At 37.1% G+C, this 17,944-nt stretch overlaps 1 protein-coding gene across 4 annotated transcripts in view; it reads right to left on the bottom strand.

Moving 5' to 3' along the window:
* The window catches only part of LRBA (LPS responsive beige-like anchor protein), a 415,639-nt gene that overhangs the window by 41,472 nt on the left and 356,223 nt on the right, over positions 1-17,944 (bottom strand). For all 4 annotated transcript variants that reach the window (XM_042796732.1, XM_042796735.1, XM_042796733.1 and 1 more), the window contains 2 exons: positions 17,365-17,532; positions 2,188-2,277 (listed from right to left, as the gene is read on the bottom strand). In XM_042796732.1, coding sequence (XP_042652666.1) covers positions 2,188-2,277; positions 17,365-17,532 — 258 coding nt within the window. The remainder of the gene's footprint in view (positions 1-2,187; positions 2,278-17,364; positions 17,533-17,944) is intronic.

The following is a 17,944-nucleotide window of genomic DNA, read 5'->3' as shown; positions in this document are numbered from 1 at the left end:
AATAAAATAATTAAATACATTTGCATTTTTATTATCACTCCTTTTTAAAAAGTTATTAAGAGTACTTAGAAAAACATATTGCTCTATGAATTCCTATTTACAGTCTTTGCATAAAGGTGTAAATAAAAGCAACTAATAAGCTACCCAGACACCCTTCTGAGCAAGTGGCTAAAAGCCAATCAATATTATGAGTTAATCCTCCCTGGATGCTCATTCAATTAAAGGTGTCAGTAATGCCTCATCTGATGTGGCCTCAATTAAATCCAGCTATCTGATGGTTGAAAACACAAGGGGATACAGCAACAGCAGCAAAACCAGACAAATAGGCAGCCTTCGTGTGACTGCTAATTACTACACCTGGTGTATATTATGGCTTGTGCACTTAACACAGCACGTGGTAGCTTACAATTCGGTTGTATTCATGCATACATGAACACACACATATGAAAAGAGAGAACTCGGTAAATAATACAACTAGAAACAATTCAAAATTGTGGCAGGAAAAATTTCAGCTCCAGGCATACTACTTTTAAAACCGCTAAATATAGTGCTATTACAAAATCGTATATTTATAACCACAAAACTGGTCAAAGCAAGTGGAGAATTAATGAGGTTTTTTTCTGTGTGTACCTCAGCCCCCAAAAAACACAGGAGTTAGAAACAGTTAACTTCATAGAATTGAACTTCTTCCATTACATACTAAATCTCTTCTAATTCAGCGTCATGAAAAATATTATGATAAAACCACACAAACTGCTTCCTGACATCAAATTTATTTATATAACAATGGGTCTGACAAATACATCAACAATCAACTTCTCAAGTTCCTCCTCTTCCTGAAACAAATCCCTCTAAATTAGGGCAAGTGCGTAGCTCATGGCACCGTGACAGACGGACACACATATGGTGTGTAGCTGGATGAGGAGGGCACTCGGGCTCCCCAACATCCCTGTTAACAGGGCTCTGCCGAGAGAGAGAGCCCCGTGGGTTGCACACACGAGTCACCTCGGTGGTCTGCAGCCCTGGGACACTACGTGGGAGGTGCAGTGGGCCAGCAGATCACAAATCAGCACAACCAGCCCTGCCCATCCAGTACATGAGATCCCAGGGCAGGAGCACAGCTGTCAAAGTGTGTGTGCACTGCCTGCAGAAAGGGTGGTGGGGATGGGGGGGACAGTCAGCTGAGCAAGGCTGAGTTACAACATATGACATACTGGAGAAAGGCTAGTATTTGACAAGGAAGTTTACATTTCTTAGACTCCTACATCACAAGGTTTGTAAACTACTTTGGAAACGTTTCAGATTTTTGTGTAATTTCTCTAAAGCCTTTTGCACTTCAGATATGTTTTTAATCTAATAACCTCAGACTGCTTTAGTAGAACGTATGTCTTGCAGAACATACAAGAAAATGTCCTTTTTTTATATATTTCAGTGTAAAATATCCATCTTAACAATAAAGGCATGTAACCTCCTGAAAAACTTGAGAATTAGCAGACCGTTTGCTCCACTTATCAGAGTATCACTTAACACACTTAGTTCTGGATCTATGACAACACAAATGATATTTTAGACCCAAGGACTGCAAACAACATGATATGGAAAGTAATCAGCAATAAAATAATAGTTTGTATAATAAAATTATATTAGACACAAGTAGAGGTAAAAGGGAAAGCATGTTAATGCTCACTGCCTGGATTTTATCACCCTAGCTTTACTGCAAAACACATTTAGTCACATTCTTTGCTATGTAAGTTTCAGCTCATGAATTCCTAGTAATCCTGGTTTTAGGGGAAAACCTATGCCCTGGGGAAAAGACAAGGAAGTTCCACCTCCTAAATCCATGCTTCTTGAGGAATCTGCCAAAGATTAACTAAATTGTCTCCATGATGACTGGCTCTCACCTGTACAGGTACCGCATTAACAAAACTAACTGATAAAGTGTTCTTAGATTACACTGACAAAAAAGGTCTGTACTAGAGATCAATAGAATCCTTTCAGCAATAAATAAAATAGTAGTTAAGCACTGCATCCACTCCCAGTCCTACAAAATCGTAACTCATCTGCTGTTTTTAATAACACAATTCCACAATCACGTAAAAGCAAAATGAAGTGGTCAGTTCTGTAACTTTAAGATAGAAAAGGAAGACAACAAAATGGCAGGTCACAAAGAGTTAACATGGTACTTACCACCTGCATGGCAGAACTTCTTGGAGGATGTGGTTCTATGAGCAGTTGGGAAGGGGTCTGTCCAAAACTTCGTATTTGAGCTTCAACAGCCTGGAAAAGGCACAAGGCAGGTTTGCATGTTAAGAGGTGCTAATTACAGGCAATAGAACTATAACTGTCACCTGAAAATGTCATTCCACACTTCTGGCTTGTTTCATGTTGAAAATCAACCCCGTGTGTTCACTGTGGGGCTAAGTGCTTGGCACTGGTACTAAGAATGAGGTAATCATTTTAGTACCGTGGATGCTATTTCCATGAGAAACTCTGCAAAACCTCATCCTGCTCAATGATATTAAACAGAAACAAGCTCTTATAATCAGAAACCCTCTTTATTGGCTCCATTTTTCCTTTCTAACACTGGCTTAACCTGTTTGTATCATAACTCAGAAAAAAAAGTTAATTTTTAAAAAGTTCCTGCAGGTATTAAAAGTGTTCTACTTTCTATTTAAACTTCATTGCTTAGTTTCACAGCAATAACTGCAATGAGAGTGACACTAAGATTTTTTCTTATTTTTATTTTTATTCAGAAGGAGCAAACAATGTTGAGATGCATTAAACTACTGACAGCAAGACTAATATTAAATGCAGCTAAAGGAGAACATTAAAATGTAATGCAACAAAAGTTTAAAAAGTTTCTCTGTATCTTCTGCAAGATGCTTTATCACCTTCTTCATAGGGCATATATGAAAATACCATCACATGTTTAGTGAGTTCTTAAAAATAATTATTCTGAAATGTGTGAGATTATACCTCTTGCCTAGGCATGTCTAACTAGTTTTCCACGTTGCCACCAACTGGCCCACTGGCTCAAAGATAAACTCAACAACCAAAATTCAACGAGTTATTTCTTGTCAGCCAGGCCCCTGCACTATCCACAAAAACAGGCTATTACTACAGAAAATCTTAAATCATTCATCTTAGATTAAATCTCTTTCATTGTGAACTAAACTAAGTAAAATTACCTTGCATTTGCTGTGGGCTAACAGGCTTATTGATACTTTAGTTTCTCTGTTGCACAGTGCATTGAACTGTACGTTCTCAAAAGTGTCTAGTGATGCTGAGTACCTAAGGTGAGGCATTAGCAAGTCCAACTTTCAAAAGACGTCCTGAAAATCAGTCCCTTCAAAAAAAAGTGTTTTAAATAAGGCACTTGAATGCTAAAACACAAAACCACTATCCACTTCTCAGCTATTAGAACACCATGTTTTTCTCTCACAGATTCTTCTTTTTTGTGATTCAGCATACCTTGAGGCTCCTTACACTTACATTTCCTGTTCTATTTTAGCCACCCATTAAAATTTTTGAGACAATGGAATAACACTTATGTTGATCTTATTCTTAAAAACAACTATTTTTAGATAATAATAAAGACTATTACTAGGACACACAATGGTATACTGTTACAGAAATAACAAAACCAGAAGTTGCATGTACCTGAGGCCTTAAAATCATGAAAAATAATCCTCCTCTGATAGGAAACTTGCCATCCAAAACACCTGACCTTATTACATTTGGCAGGGCTTTTAAAAGATCTGAATTCACCAGGAAAGGAGTTGCAATTACTCTCTGCACAGCTTCTAACACTCTTGCCCACTCTGGGAAGCACCTTAATCTTCAAAGAACTGGTGAGTAAGTCTATCAAAAAGCTGTATGAAATCTGACATACAAACACTGTGATTCAATGAGTACTTTTTGAGAAACAGCAACATCAGATTCATGAAACACTAAAGCTCAGTAAGACCATCACTAGGACTTCCTAGTGATGAGACATGCTACATTAAAATTCAAGTCTGGGGTTTTGTGACTCAAGATGTCAAGGGAACCACAAGGACACAGAATTTGAGGTCCCTTAAGACATAAGGCATTAACAAAGCAACAGCATACTGGTCAGCAGCTCCACCTTCTCCATAAAAAGCTGTTAGTTTTAAAACATCTGGATTAAAAAGACTTGCCTACATTTATTGAAGACTGAGTGGAATATTTTTACTAGCAAATGGGAATCTTGAATTGCATCAACGGTAGAACTAGAACACTGGAGCAGAATACAGACAGTCCTGGATGTCAGTTATTCTGTACTTGTTAAAATCTTTAGGGCAAAACTACAGAGTCTACTATTTATTTCCTGTAAAATATATATCTCCAATATATTATCCAAAATAAATAAAATATTCTTGAAGCACAGTCCCCACACATTTCTTTTAGATAGCGCTGAAAATAGAACAGATGAGGAAATAATAAATTTCAAATTTGTTAAATCCCTTGTATATTAATTTATTATCAGTATAGAAACTTCCATCCCCAAATCGTTCAGCGTTTAAAGGGATTCAGAATTCTGTTTTACCCATAAAATTTTTTATGTCCCTTAATTGTCAATGCTACCTCTACAAACTATACTCCTCTATATAGTGCCAGTACTAAAAAAGGAAAAATTAAATACAAAACACCACATATTGGTGCAGAGTGCTTCAAATACATTCATCATAACAAGAGTCCAATCTGACATAAAACAATTGTTTTAATCAATGAAAGATCAGTAGTCAGAAGGCTGTTTTCCACAGTTCAGATCTCAGAGGTACTCACCATCTTCTGACAACATAAAAACTGGAAGAGACATAGTTATGATTCCACTGCTTGCTTACATACCTGATCACACTCCTAGACCACACAACAGCAGCAGCAGCAGCAGCACACCTATTTGTCTACCACCCACCCTCAGTGCAGAAGAGAATTGCTCTGGGATACTAAAACCAAGTATAAATACCACCAATTCTCCATTTTCAGTCTTAAACAGACAGTTTCTAGATGCATATTTATAATCTAGCTTGAGTTTGGGATTACAGGTCCAGTAGAAATAAGCCTTTTAGACTCATTAGGTTCCATCTGGTCCTTCCAAAAATATGAGCCTACATATCCAGGATTACAATAGCTCCCTGACATAATCTTTCCCTTTTAGCCAACAGAACTGGGAAAATCTACATTCAGATCATGTCCCTCCACATGTAACAAGGTTTCATAAAACATCAAAACTGTACAGAGAGTAAAGGCACAGATATTGGTATCTGTGTGTCCTCTTTACCGCACATCTTCAGAGAGCCAAAAAAAAATTTTAGAAACTGTTGATTAAAGGCTACAACACTTGGACAATTATGTCTAGACATAGCAGCTAGACTTCAACATGAAAACCTTTTGCATTCCTTTTAATTACCAAGAAAAAAAGTAAAGATTTCTTTATTTAGCTTCACCATTTCTTAATTCTGACCAAGACACTGTACTAGCAACCCCCAAACAATTCCTTCCTTTTCCCAGATTGTACTCAAAGTCAATCCAGATGTCAACTCCATGTTCTGATGATGTCTCAGTCGGAAGGATCACATGAAGAAGGATGCAAGTTGACCTCCCACTGTCGGCAGAAACATATGATGGTGGACCTAGACTCAATCCCCACTCCCTCAATTTTCATAACAATAGAAAGAGAAGTACAGGGTATTTTACCCACCCGATGTCACTCAGACTTTTGCTCAACCTGTCAAAGAAAATCGGCTAGGAGCAGGGAATCCTCTCCTCAGAGAGATAATTAAACAACTGACCACTTACCCTGGAATATACAATAAAATGATCATCAGTCAAAAAGACATCAACTCATTTACTAACAAATTATAGCCCATCTTCCTAATTTTCCTGAAAAATGTATTAATAGCATTAGTCGGTATTTCCAAGAGATGGCCAGCTTCTTCTAGTGGCAGGGGAAGAGCACATGCTCTCACATTGCTGAATCCCTTTGGAGCATACAATCACTTAGAATACAGTGGGCAGAAACACTTGGGAAATTTGCACAACTAGTTTCACATTTATTAAAGGCATTATATAACTGGAAAGGAATAACCTTTGTTTGAACAGTATCTTTACGTCCACAAATCTCTGGATTTTTTATCATCTCTGAAAGCATGGTGCATACCACAAAGTCAAAGATAATATCATTCAACATTTTGTTTCACTACTTCTCAAGTATCTCAGTAAAATAGCCATCTTCCTGTTCCTCTACAAAAACAGAACCTTGGTAAGGCCAGAATTGTTCCAGATGCTACAACAATAATAAAATGAAACAAGGTAACTAACCCTTTACAATAATGCACACAGTATGCATCTCAAACCACATAATTCTATGATAAACATGGCATTTCAAATGTTAATTAATTTAAAGGTATGAAAGCCGTAAGTAAATATCACAAGTTAACATTTAACCGACTACCACGATAGCCCGTTCCTAAAAAAGTCTCCTGGGTCATCTCCCCTTTTCTTGGGTTGCGGAAAGGAGAGAAGGGGAATAGGGAAGTAAATTAAATGAAGAAGAGTGAAAAACTTGAAAAGCTGGCTTAGCTATAATGTAGCTTTTGGCCACTGTTTAGTAGGGATATTTTCAGTCTCTGAACTTACCCTCTAATCTAACTGTGAAGAAAGTTAATTCAACAGTATGCAGTACCCACCAAATACGGCTGTAAATTTTTGGGAAAGGAGGGTGATGGGGAGGTTGAACATATGGATGCAGTTAAGGTAAAAACAGATGTTTGTTACTTTTCTTTGCAGCAACACTCAGAAACTAAGTCAAAATTGCTTTTTTTCATGTTTATGTCTGAAAGAACTATAAAATTAAATATGAGGGAGGGCGGGGGGGAGGGGGAACTGCAATGAGTGTCACAGAGAAAGAATTAAACGCTCTCCAGTTTTGAACTCAAATCCTAAAATAAAGGCCCATATAGTTAAAAGGCAAGACATACACCATTTAACTCTACATTTAAAGACCCTTAGAGTCTCAAAGTTGCTTTCATCATGCCTACTCAGACACAAACCACCAAATTGTCTGAAGAGTCTAATGGCACTGCATACCCATGTTAAAATGCACGCCTCAGTCTGAACCTTACCATTCGCTACAGAGAGGCTACTTTCAGTCAATGTGCCTTTACAGATCTCCACCAAAGTACTCCCGGTTACTTCTCAAAGCTGTAAGATTTAATTGCCAAACATTTGAAAGCCCAGGTGAAATAGCATCATGCATTGTAATACATACTCTTTCAGTGTATGTGTTAGGAACAAAAAATGTTTTGGGTTCATCCTCCATCTTTCTACCCAGTATTTATGTCCAGAAAATAACAGCCCTTGCAAAAATAATTACTTTGGCTCTCTGCCGCTCCTACCTCGTTTTTCAATATTCAAAAAGGTTTACACACATGTTCCTCAGTGATTTCTATTGGCTTGAGCAATATGCAATTATGATTACTTGCTTTCCCTTTCCTTCCACCCAGATGTTGCTTTACAGCACCAGAGAACACAGAATATTTGACAGGTTTCCCCTCAGACAGTGAAGTTGAATGGCTTAGCGGCCAACTGACTAGCTCCTTTCCCCATGGGATGGTGATTAAAATCAAGCTCTGATAACAAGTGATCAGAAAACCTCTGCCAACCAGATAGTCACTTACAGTCCAGCAGTAAGATTCTTAGTTAAATTTCTCATGGACTACAAAGAAACAGATAACACTAGCCAGAGAATAATCATGATTCATAAAAAATAGATAAAATTGCTGAAAACAGGCTAAAGATTATAGAAGAGGAGCTGTTTGTAGTACCATCTCCCCTTGTTTCGTAACAATCTCCGTTAAATCAAGATGGTGAAAAATGGGCAAAATGCTTTTCGTGAAGAGGCATTGTATATGCTTGCTGACTATATACCTGCCCTGGGGATACTGCACTACACTTGACCCAAGGAAAAGATACAGCGCTCAAATGTTAGTATCATAAATTCACACACTCCCATCCACTGTTTTAATAATAAAAAAAGCAGCCTAATTCCTTCATGCCAAACCAAAAAAATCTTTCTCTTGACTTCACAAATCAACCTTTTTTATATTGAATCACTTCAATTTTTTGTGTTATCATTGCACTACTCACTTAAAGTACTGGTTTAAAGAAAATTGCCTATACTAGCTTTGAAATCTAAGAAACGGCAGGGGAGGGAATGGAGCAAGGAGAGAAGAAAGGCTAAAGAAAAGATAACACAAGACCAGGAGTTACATACTGTTCTCTAGGTATCATTAAACACGCCTGCAAAATGTTTGTGATACAGCCTCTGTTAACCAAGAGGAGTGTAAAGATTCCTGTTGCAGCCCACTGATGCAGATACTACTTCAACTCAAGTAACACAGGTTTATGGCTTCAGAGCTGAAGCATGGGCAGAAACACTGTCAAAAACCTGCAGAGGGGGACATTATTAGAGTACACTGGCAAGCTGGCATGAAGTAAAAAGTGCACAACCTTTGCCTGCTATAGTGCATTAGGGATATATGTAACAAAACTCACTACCTCATTACACAGGAAAACAACATAACAATGTAGAAACAAAAGCCATCAAATATAAACAAAGCATAGGTTTTTTTTTTTTTATTCCTTCTTTGTAGCTTCTTTGCAAGAAACATCTTCTGTGTATTCCACCCCCCACCCCCCCACCCCCAATTTCAGTTCCTTCAGTCTGCTCAAAATACCATAGTTGTCTGCTCATAAGTTGGCTACTAGTCTAACCACTTGTTATTTATTAAATCCAAACTATTACAGAGCCCTGGGGGACAGGGGGGTGTTACACTACACAAGATTATTTTTTTCCTCAAAGCTATTTGCAATTCAATATATTAATAATACTTTCTTCTGTTCTCATCACAGAAAAGTGTAAAAAGGAGCACAGCGTAGGATAACTTCCACTACGCCTTTAAAAACAAAAACTCTAACCCAACTCTTAAACTGCATTAAGAAATTTTCTGTGAGAATAAAGAAAAACGAAGTCTTTTTGTTCAGACAAATCAGTATGAAAATTACATGGTAGCCATTAAAGTAAAACAGGAAGTAATCACAGTTTGTGAGAATACGAAAAGATCCCCCCCTCAGGGCCATGCAAGTTGCTCCAATCTGAACATATACATTCCAGGCATGTTAAAGAGAGGCATAGCAGGGCCTGGCTGCAATCTCCAGTTGACGCAGCTGTCCGTCTACTGCAGCGTAATCCCAGCTGCCAATCTGAAAGAAACCAGTTAGTCAGAGCAGACACAACCAACAGAAACAAATGTCACTCAATAATGTTCAGAGGCACTGGGTTCATGGATAATTTCAAACAGTATCTCTGTCTGGAGCACTGATGTGCTCATTCAAAACACCTAAATCTTTGGCTACTGGAAAGAAGTAGATAAAAAAAATAGAACTAGAAAAACAGGTCTGGTAGTACTTCAAAGAGACTGTCAAAATAAAAAGGGAAAAGAATCTAAAAAGAAAGTTAAGATGAATTTAAAGACCTGCAAATAAAACTGGATTCAGTACAAGTAAAATCCTAAGCTGCTCTGGGGCTAGTTTTTAAAACTATAACAGTCTGTGCTCTATTTGAGCACCACAAACAAAATTGCCTCATTTCTTTCTTTCGCTGTAGCAGCCGAAGATTCCAAGAGAGGAACTCATTGCTTTCATTTAAAATCAGTATTTATCACATAGAAAGTAGTGGCATTGCCATGTGCAATACCTTGAAACTTCATCAATTTCTGGCATTATTCATTCACTCCTCTAAATAGCTAAATATAATCTTTAAATCTTGCTACCTTTACATTTGCTACTTAGCCGACTCCAAGTTTCCTCTGGAAAAAAACAATTTGTTCCAATCTTTAGCAATCCACAGAATTTCTTCAACTTTGATGCCATCATATTTATTAAACAAAGAAACTTCATTAAAAATAAAACATTTAAGTCTGAAGGAGGTTAAGACACTGATGTAGAAATCTAACATTTAATGGTATTTAAACTGTCTTGCATGATCGCCTTTCAGAATCTGTAACAATTGTGGAGAAGAAACAAATAACTCATTTTGCTAAGCTAAGAAAGGCATTTGTTTAAACTAAGTCATAACTACTACCTGCAAGATCAAATCACCTGTTTTCAAAGCATGGGTACAATATTACGTCAGAGTCTTCTACTGCAATGAATGTTCTTTTTTGTTACCATTTAATAAAACATAACGCCTAACCGAGACTTGATTTTTGGACACTATTTGAGGAAAAGCACCTTCGGCATGACCGCAGGTTTTCTCACTCAGGAAGCAGCTATTGTTCAAATGTTACTAATAACTAATATGATACCATCTGGTAAGTAAATACCACACCACACCTGCAGACATGGTGGGAACATTGATGAGCTAGACACCCTAGGCTGCAATGAGTAAATACAATGAAAATACTCCGAACAAAAATTTTTAGTTTCCCTATTACTGTGAAAGTCAATACTGATACTGTGGACTGCATAAAGAGTCTGCAAATAACTGAAGCATGCTGATGACACAAAAAATAATGTAATTTTATAGCCTGTCCACTTCCATGTTCGATTCAAGGCTAAGTGGCTTAGTGTATGATAACTGTAGTTATTGCACACTAGTATATCTCATCCTTTCCACATACGGAAGAGAAAAAAAGAAGTTTAAAAATGGAAATACTTTCTATTAAAAAAAAAAGTTATTTTTGAAGGATTAAGAACATCGCTTTTTTTCACCGCTTGTTCACCTTCTGATTTGACTTCCTTATTTAATGCTGGCCAACAAATATGTCAGCTATCTAAAAATGACCAGCCAGGCACAAACGAAAATGTAAAGAGCCCAGGGGGTCTCAAGGCCTCTCTGGCTCTGCGAGATCCACAAGACAGGTCAAGCAAGAAGAGGTGAGGGAACTGACTCCACTGAAAATTTCTATCCTTTGAATTTCAATCAGGGGCTGAGAAAAAAAGCACTTGAAGATGAAGAACTAATTTACATGAGTTACCTCCTTCCAAAAAGCTTCACTACTTCCAGCCAAAGCAGTAGTTTGATTCTTTTTTTTTTTTTTAAATCCTTATACATCAGGCATCCCAGTCATACTTTGATTAACTCTAAAATATAACTTTTTTCTGTTGGATAGAGAAGCAAAAGCACCGGGTAAAATTAGAATCTATTCTGTAATGAAGGACAAAAGAGAACATCATGGTCAAATATTTTTCTGGATAGAAACCTAGCTGAATACTTTTATGTCTGTTTCTAAGCACTGTAGCAAATACATAAGACAAAGGGCAATAAACCGCCATTCATTGTGTCAAACTCTGGGCTAAATTGAATCAAACAAGTGCCACAGCTCCCAGATATTACAGTAAACACTTGCTTATGCTCCTTTTGCCTGTTTACTCCAACACCACAGAAAGGTCACAGTGTGAGCAGAGATGCAAGAATTAATAGGTAAGTGATATAAACTGGTGGCAGGAATGGTGCTCCTGTTATTTTAATACTTCCCTTACTAGAAGAAAATACTCATCTTTTCATGGGAGATTTCTGATACCCAGAGAAGTTCATTTCATGCAGTAGTGGTTCCTGCCCACCCACGACAGCATCAGAGGCCCTGTCTTTGCTCTGCATACCTTTCCAGGAGAAGACAGGTTTGGTTGCAGTTGACAAGTCCACCTTTCCTTAGCCATGAAACCAGTATGCTTCCTTTAAATACATTCCTCTTAATTCTGGTTCCATATAATGGTACTTTAATATAGATTTGAAATTAGAACTAGACCACTTCTTAACATTTATTTGGCTTTTCACACTGTTCCTGTGCTGTACAATGTCAAGCATGCCATCTGTGCAACACACTTCTGGCCAGAGATGATTCAAAGATTTTTTTCTATAGTACTTTGAATTTTGCCTGCATGATTTCGTTACTTACTGAATTCAGCACATCTAAATTTACTGCTCTGTGACAGTATGTTATAATCACTTTATCCTACTTTTTAAAACTCATCACAGCCACAACAAAGACTGTTGCTCAACCTGCTAAAAACAGACTGATCATTTTCCCAACTATTTAGTAAATGTTAACTATGCTATAAATACAAATGATGTTTATACTTTGTGAAAGATTCACTGCTGTCAGAGTTCTCCAGCTGAGTTAGAGCTGAAATATGCTATTAACTCCCACCATGAACACAGCTAAAAGAGAGGCCAAAAATGCTTTCTCTGGGATAAGATATCAGATCTGCTACTGCTGTCATGAAACCGGGGTCATGTAAACTAAACTTCCTCGCAACTTCTTTTGGAAAGCACAGAAGTCTCTCCAACTGTAAATATTTAAAAATAAAATTAGACTCATAAGAGATAGGTCTAAGATGCATAAAACTTACCCAAAGATATTAATCTCAGTCAACATTTAAAAGCTATTATCCATAAAATAATTTATTCCATATGCCTTAAAACTGAAAATAAAAGAATAATTTCCTCTCTTTATATAATCAGAAGTGGCACATTCAAATAACATACCAAATGCTATGTCCAAGCTGATTCTTCACAATTTTTGAAACTCCTCAGTTCATATGGAAATAAAATATCAACAGCAGAAAGAAAGGTGCAGATAGAATGGAGAAAGCTGTGCTTCCTAATGTTAAACAGACTACCTTCATGTAACAAAAAGGCACCTTCTCTTCAAAGGAAGAAGTATAAAGCAACTGAATCATATAAGGCTAAAAGCAAATCAGTTAATGAAAGTTTGTGAGGTATTAACTGGATGGGACTTATTCTCATTTTTTTTTGAGCTATTATTGCTAATTTTAAAACCACCAGTCTTCCTTAATTACTGTCTACAAAGATCATATCAGATGATATTTTTAAAATTATTTGAAGTTAGGTGCTTTTTGATAAGCAGGATACAAACTTTAGTATGCTTCTTGAGGTTCGGGAGTTCCTGTAGTAAATCAATGACACATTCTCCAAGTAATATTTTGCTTTCCCGCTACTAACTTCATCTCTTTTCTTTATGCTTATCCAGTCTTTATGCTAGCTACATAGGAGTATCAGTGGAGAAATGGAATTTTAATCAGGAACTCCAAGTGCAGCCCAGATTCACAATCATCCTGTGTTACACTACACCAGAGACAAAAGGAATTTCTGTTCTTCTGACCAAGACACTAACAGAATACTCACAAATCAGTCCAAGATACAAATTATTTTCTATGTATTGCGCTTCACCTCTTAATCAGTTGCTGGCCTGAACAAAGTAGATCTAATTCTGCTTCCTTTTTATTTCCCCCCCCATTCTTGGACAGCCATTGCAAAAAGTCAACAAAATTTGTGATAAGAAGGTGTTATGGATTCTCTCCAGAATGGTCAGATGATGTTTATCTATGCTACTATAACTTCTTGCCTCTTCCATACAGGCAACAAAAAAGCCCTTCCAACCCAGATATTGTGATCGGGAGTTCCACAGATCAAAACATGGTATTCAAGAACGAGTCAACAGAAGGTGGTCATAGAGCATATCACTGCTGGCAAATACCACATTTTCCAATGGAAAAGAGATGTGATATTTAATGCTTTTCAACTGAACAGCAACTTCCCTCTGCAGTTGTAACCTCCTTCAGCAAAGACACACAAGTACAAAGATCAGAGTCAATGGCAACATTGCTAAAATGGCGCAAGGAAAAGAGCAGAGGCTGAAGGAATGGTCTCTGCAGGTACGAGTAGTGCACAGATTTGCCCGCAGACATACTGGATCTCTTGCCTTGTTTCTCCTGGTTGCAGTTCCCTTCCCCCACCGGCTCTGACTCAAACCCTTCTCTCTTGATCTACTCCCCTCCCCCTGAGAGTTGTCTTTGAATTATGCAAGCTTTGCACTCCCCAGGGTTTACTTGCCAAAAGGTAGCATGTGGCCCATGGTTTGCATTTTAGTTTAAAATTTTCTATTATAGCAGTCAGATCCTTTCAAAATACTTTACTTCCTTTATTCCCATAGGCAGAAAGAATGGCAGGAAAAAATTGTTCACAGCAGTATGAGAGGATGTAAAAGTTCTACTTTTTCAGTTAAAAAAAAGAAAGGTGGAATATGGTTTTAATCAAGTAGTTTTCCTTCCTAGACGAGTGCTTCCTTCTTGTAATATATATAACCTGACTGCCTATAAAAATAAAGGTGCCAGTTGGAGCCATTTAGGAGACCTAAGGAAATTCTGCATTAACCTAAACTACTCCACTCCTCAGTTCCTTCCACTATTATTCTGTGTGTGGCCTCTCCTGATGAGTTAGGTCACCAATACCCATATATATATCCGTGAAGATACCTCAGAAACACATGCATCAAAGGCTTCTCATTACTGATGTGGCCCAGGCTTAGCATAGACCATCTATGTGGAGAAACTGCCATGGTTTAAGCACATGCTATTATTTCCATATGATACCTAAAAGCCTCAGTAACTTGCAACTCTCAGAGTACATATAGGCTTCCCCTTGTTTTAGGTTTGCAAATAAAAATATATTTTCCGCTAGAACTGTCAAAATTTGAAAACCAAAACCCTGAACCTTATCAAAAGGAGAAAGCCAAAAGCATCTTTTTTGAAACCAAGAAATCCAGAGTAAAATTTTTGGTTTAATAGTTGCCTAATAAACAGATACTAAATCTGAGGTGTCATGCCTGCCTGAAAATACTGTTAATTGCCCAGATCAGAAACTCATTTGGCCTCCAACCAGGAATTTGGTGGAGAAAAGAAGTAATATTTTCTGGCAAGCTGACTGAAGGAGAAAAATAAATGCTGATTGAAGCTGCTTGGCAGTACAGAACGTTAGAGCAGTTCCTCAGGGAGATGGATTAGTAAGCAGGAAGAAGGTGAGGCTGTCAAAGGTGTATGATAAATTCATTTAGCACATAGATATAGAATGATTATGCACATAGATATACACACAAACAGATTTTTTATTGCTTTCATCTCTACGCATACGTAAAACTAGAATAACTCACCATTGGTGATGAGAGTCATTAAATCTCTGCACTGTCAATATCGTATCAGAGTTGATCATATGTACCCTTTTAAATTATATACACTCATTTACATAACACAAAAATATGCTTTACAAAATACATGTAATAGTAAGGGATACCTAACTAAATGTTAATCTTTTTACTGTTTTATTGACCTGCTTAAAAATACTGAATAAAAATATTCCATTGGACCAATCTTCAAGTAATTCAGAATGAAAGTGCTACAAGACATCATTCATCCTGATCCCTGCATTCAACAGCATGTATCTTCTACACCATCAGTAGTGTTTCAAAATTCTGCTTCTGCTAAGCTACTCCATTATTATGAACTCAACAACACTGCTATTCTCCCACTCCTGTTTTCATTTTTATATGCCACTCAGTTCGGGTAGCATAGACCAACTCAGAAATTAGAAACACTGGAGTGAAGTACAATAAAAACATGACAAATTAAGAAGATTTGGTAACAAAATATATTAATATATTTATAGACGTACAAAGTGAAAGCCTCTCTAAGAGAGATGATTCACACTTCTAGACTGATTTGTAACTTCCCTGGTCTTAAATTACCTTTTTTCAGGCTACAACACAAGTAGCACAGATCACAGTTAAACTAATAATAAAACTGTTCTAGAAAAAATAAAAACTAAGTAAAAATTGTGTGTGGCAGACTGCTATTTTGATTACTTCAACTATTAGTTTCATAAACAATGGTTCACTGATGGTTCATTTAATACCAAAATTAAGAACAAATTGCACACAATGCCAGCCTGTTCTTCAGGTCGCACTTAAACCTATCACTTCAATAGTCTAATAAATACTCTTACAAGGTAAAAATATTTCCTTGTCAGTGTACAGTAGAAAAACATTATCAATGAAATGAAAGCATGGCAGGGTGAACATCTAGTACCCTTGGCTCAATAACTGTTTCAAAACCAGATGATGACATTTTTTTCTTAGAAGCCAAGCATCCTATTATCTCTTTTTATAGTTCAGTTAAATGTATTTATGTGCAACATCTATATTTTAGCAGAGAGTCAACCAAGATGCAGTCTGCAGGCTGATGGCAACCTACATAATGACAACATCCAGCCATCTCTCTTGGTACTTAAGTCAGTCCTTGTGCACCCCTACATACCCCCAAAACCTCTGCACTGCCCCCATAAGCCACTCACACCCCACAGGATTGCTGTGACGTGACTTTCTCCACAGAGGTTGTCAAGGTGCCCCTAACAGTCAGATGGCCAGTATGTACAGAGAAAATAGTATTATTTAAAAAAATATTTGATTACTTCTCAGACCTTCTTTCAATAAGCAATAAATAACAAATACTTCAGTTGGGATTAGCCTAGAATTCTACAGTGAACCTCAAACCTAATATCTGAAAGCAGAAATGTCTTCATTCTTGTTTTCATTCAGTTCATACATACATCCCCTGTTGATATACACCTAGCTAACCTTTTAAATAAAATTGTTGATAGCACTCACATTACTTTGTTCTCAGGGACTCAGAGTATTTTATAACGAAGTACCAGTTACATTTATTCTTTAATTAATATACTTGCAGATATACTTGATACAAATGTGTCACCTGAACAGACGACAAACCCAATCAAAAATCTGCTTCAATCACCCACCCCACCCTTTCTTTTTTCTTCTTTAAACAGCTGTTTAGATAGAAGAGGGAAGAGTCTTTAAATCCACAATATCCTAAGGGATACTTCAGCAAATAGATTTTTCTGAATGGTGCTGAGTCTTAGTGAGACTACCGATCTTTCCAATGTTTAAAACTTTACCTTTGCATATATAAAATACAAGTTATTATTAATTTGATAGCAAGCCAAATAAAAACAATGGAAGATACAAAACTATGGTGTTTGATGTGTACTACATATGAAGGATTGCATTAAAACAGAATTGTTGAAACTGTAAAAGTAAATTCAAAAGTGCAAGCCAAATCGAGGTTGCTCACTGTCTTCTGCCATCAAGATCCAGTATTAGTGAACAAAATGACTGCCCTCAGCAACTGAAGCAACCCTCGAACATTTATTTTTATCTTGGTGTCCAGTTTGTTCTGAATCCAGGTGCACAAAGTTTAAGAACAACTTGCATGCTTGTTCTCTCAATTTTGCATTCTGTGACGACCGGTTCAGGCACCTTGCATTTGTCTGGCCCATAGCCAAACCATAAGAGAACACGAAGATTTGAACGCTTGCCGGTAGCCTTGAACAACATGGAGTCTTTACACTTCCAACACTGCAGTGGTTAACAAAGATTTTCCTTTCCTATATTTAAAGTATAAACTTACCTCTCTCAATATGGGATCCGTTATTGAACTTAAATTAACAGCTCCTTCATAAGTCAAATAGTAGAATACGTTCAGGGACCTAACAGCCTCTGGCCCTTGCTGTTTGTAGCCAAAAATCAGATCAATCCATTGGTGAAGCTGGCAGGAAACAAACTCACTTTCTAATGCCTGTAAAAAACACACACAAAATATATAAACTTGAAATTGCCACAAAGACATCATTTCGTAGTAGCAGAAGCATTTTTTGAATAGTGTACAAAATTATCTTAACAAGCCAAAGTACAGAGATGATAACAGTATTTTAGACATTCTATCCAAAAAACAGGTGGGCTCTGTGGTAGATGCCAGTCTCATGCCCTACTCCCTGCTCACCAGAAGACCTTGCTTTTTAAAGCTACAATAGTGGGAATAAGGAAAAAAAAAAAAAAAGGCAGTAAGTGGAGAGCATTTACACATTTATGGACAGCCAGGCTATGTTTTTATGGACTCTCAAGATGAAATTGTGCTTTTCTGTGTGATGTGCACAGTGAATAACAGCAGCATGATAATCTGATTCTGACAGACAGAGAGAAGATTGATA

Source organism: Tyto alba, unplaced genomic scaffold (assembly GCF_018691265.1).
Source record: "Tyto alba isolate M040663 unplaced genomic scaffold, T.alba_DEE_v4.0 Super-Scaffold_23, whole genome shotgun sequence".
Taxonomy (NCBI): Eukaryota; Metazoa; Chordata; class Aves; order Strigiformes; family Tytonidae; genus Tyto; species Tyto alba.
The sequence above is the reverse complement of the archived record's forward strand: the minus strand, read 5'-3'. Positions and strand labels throughout refer to the sequence as shown.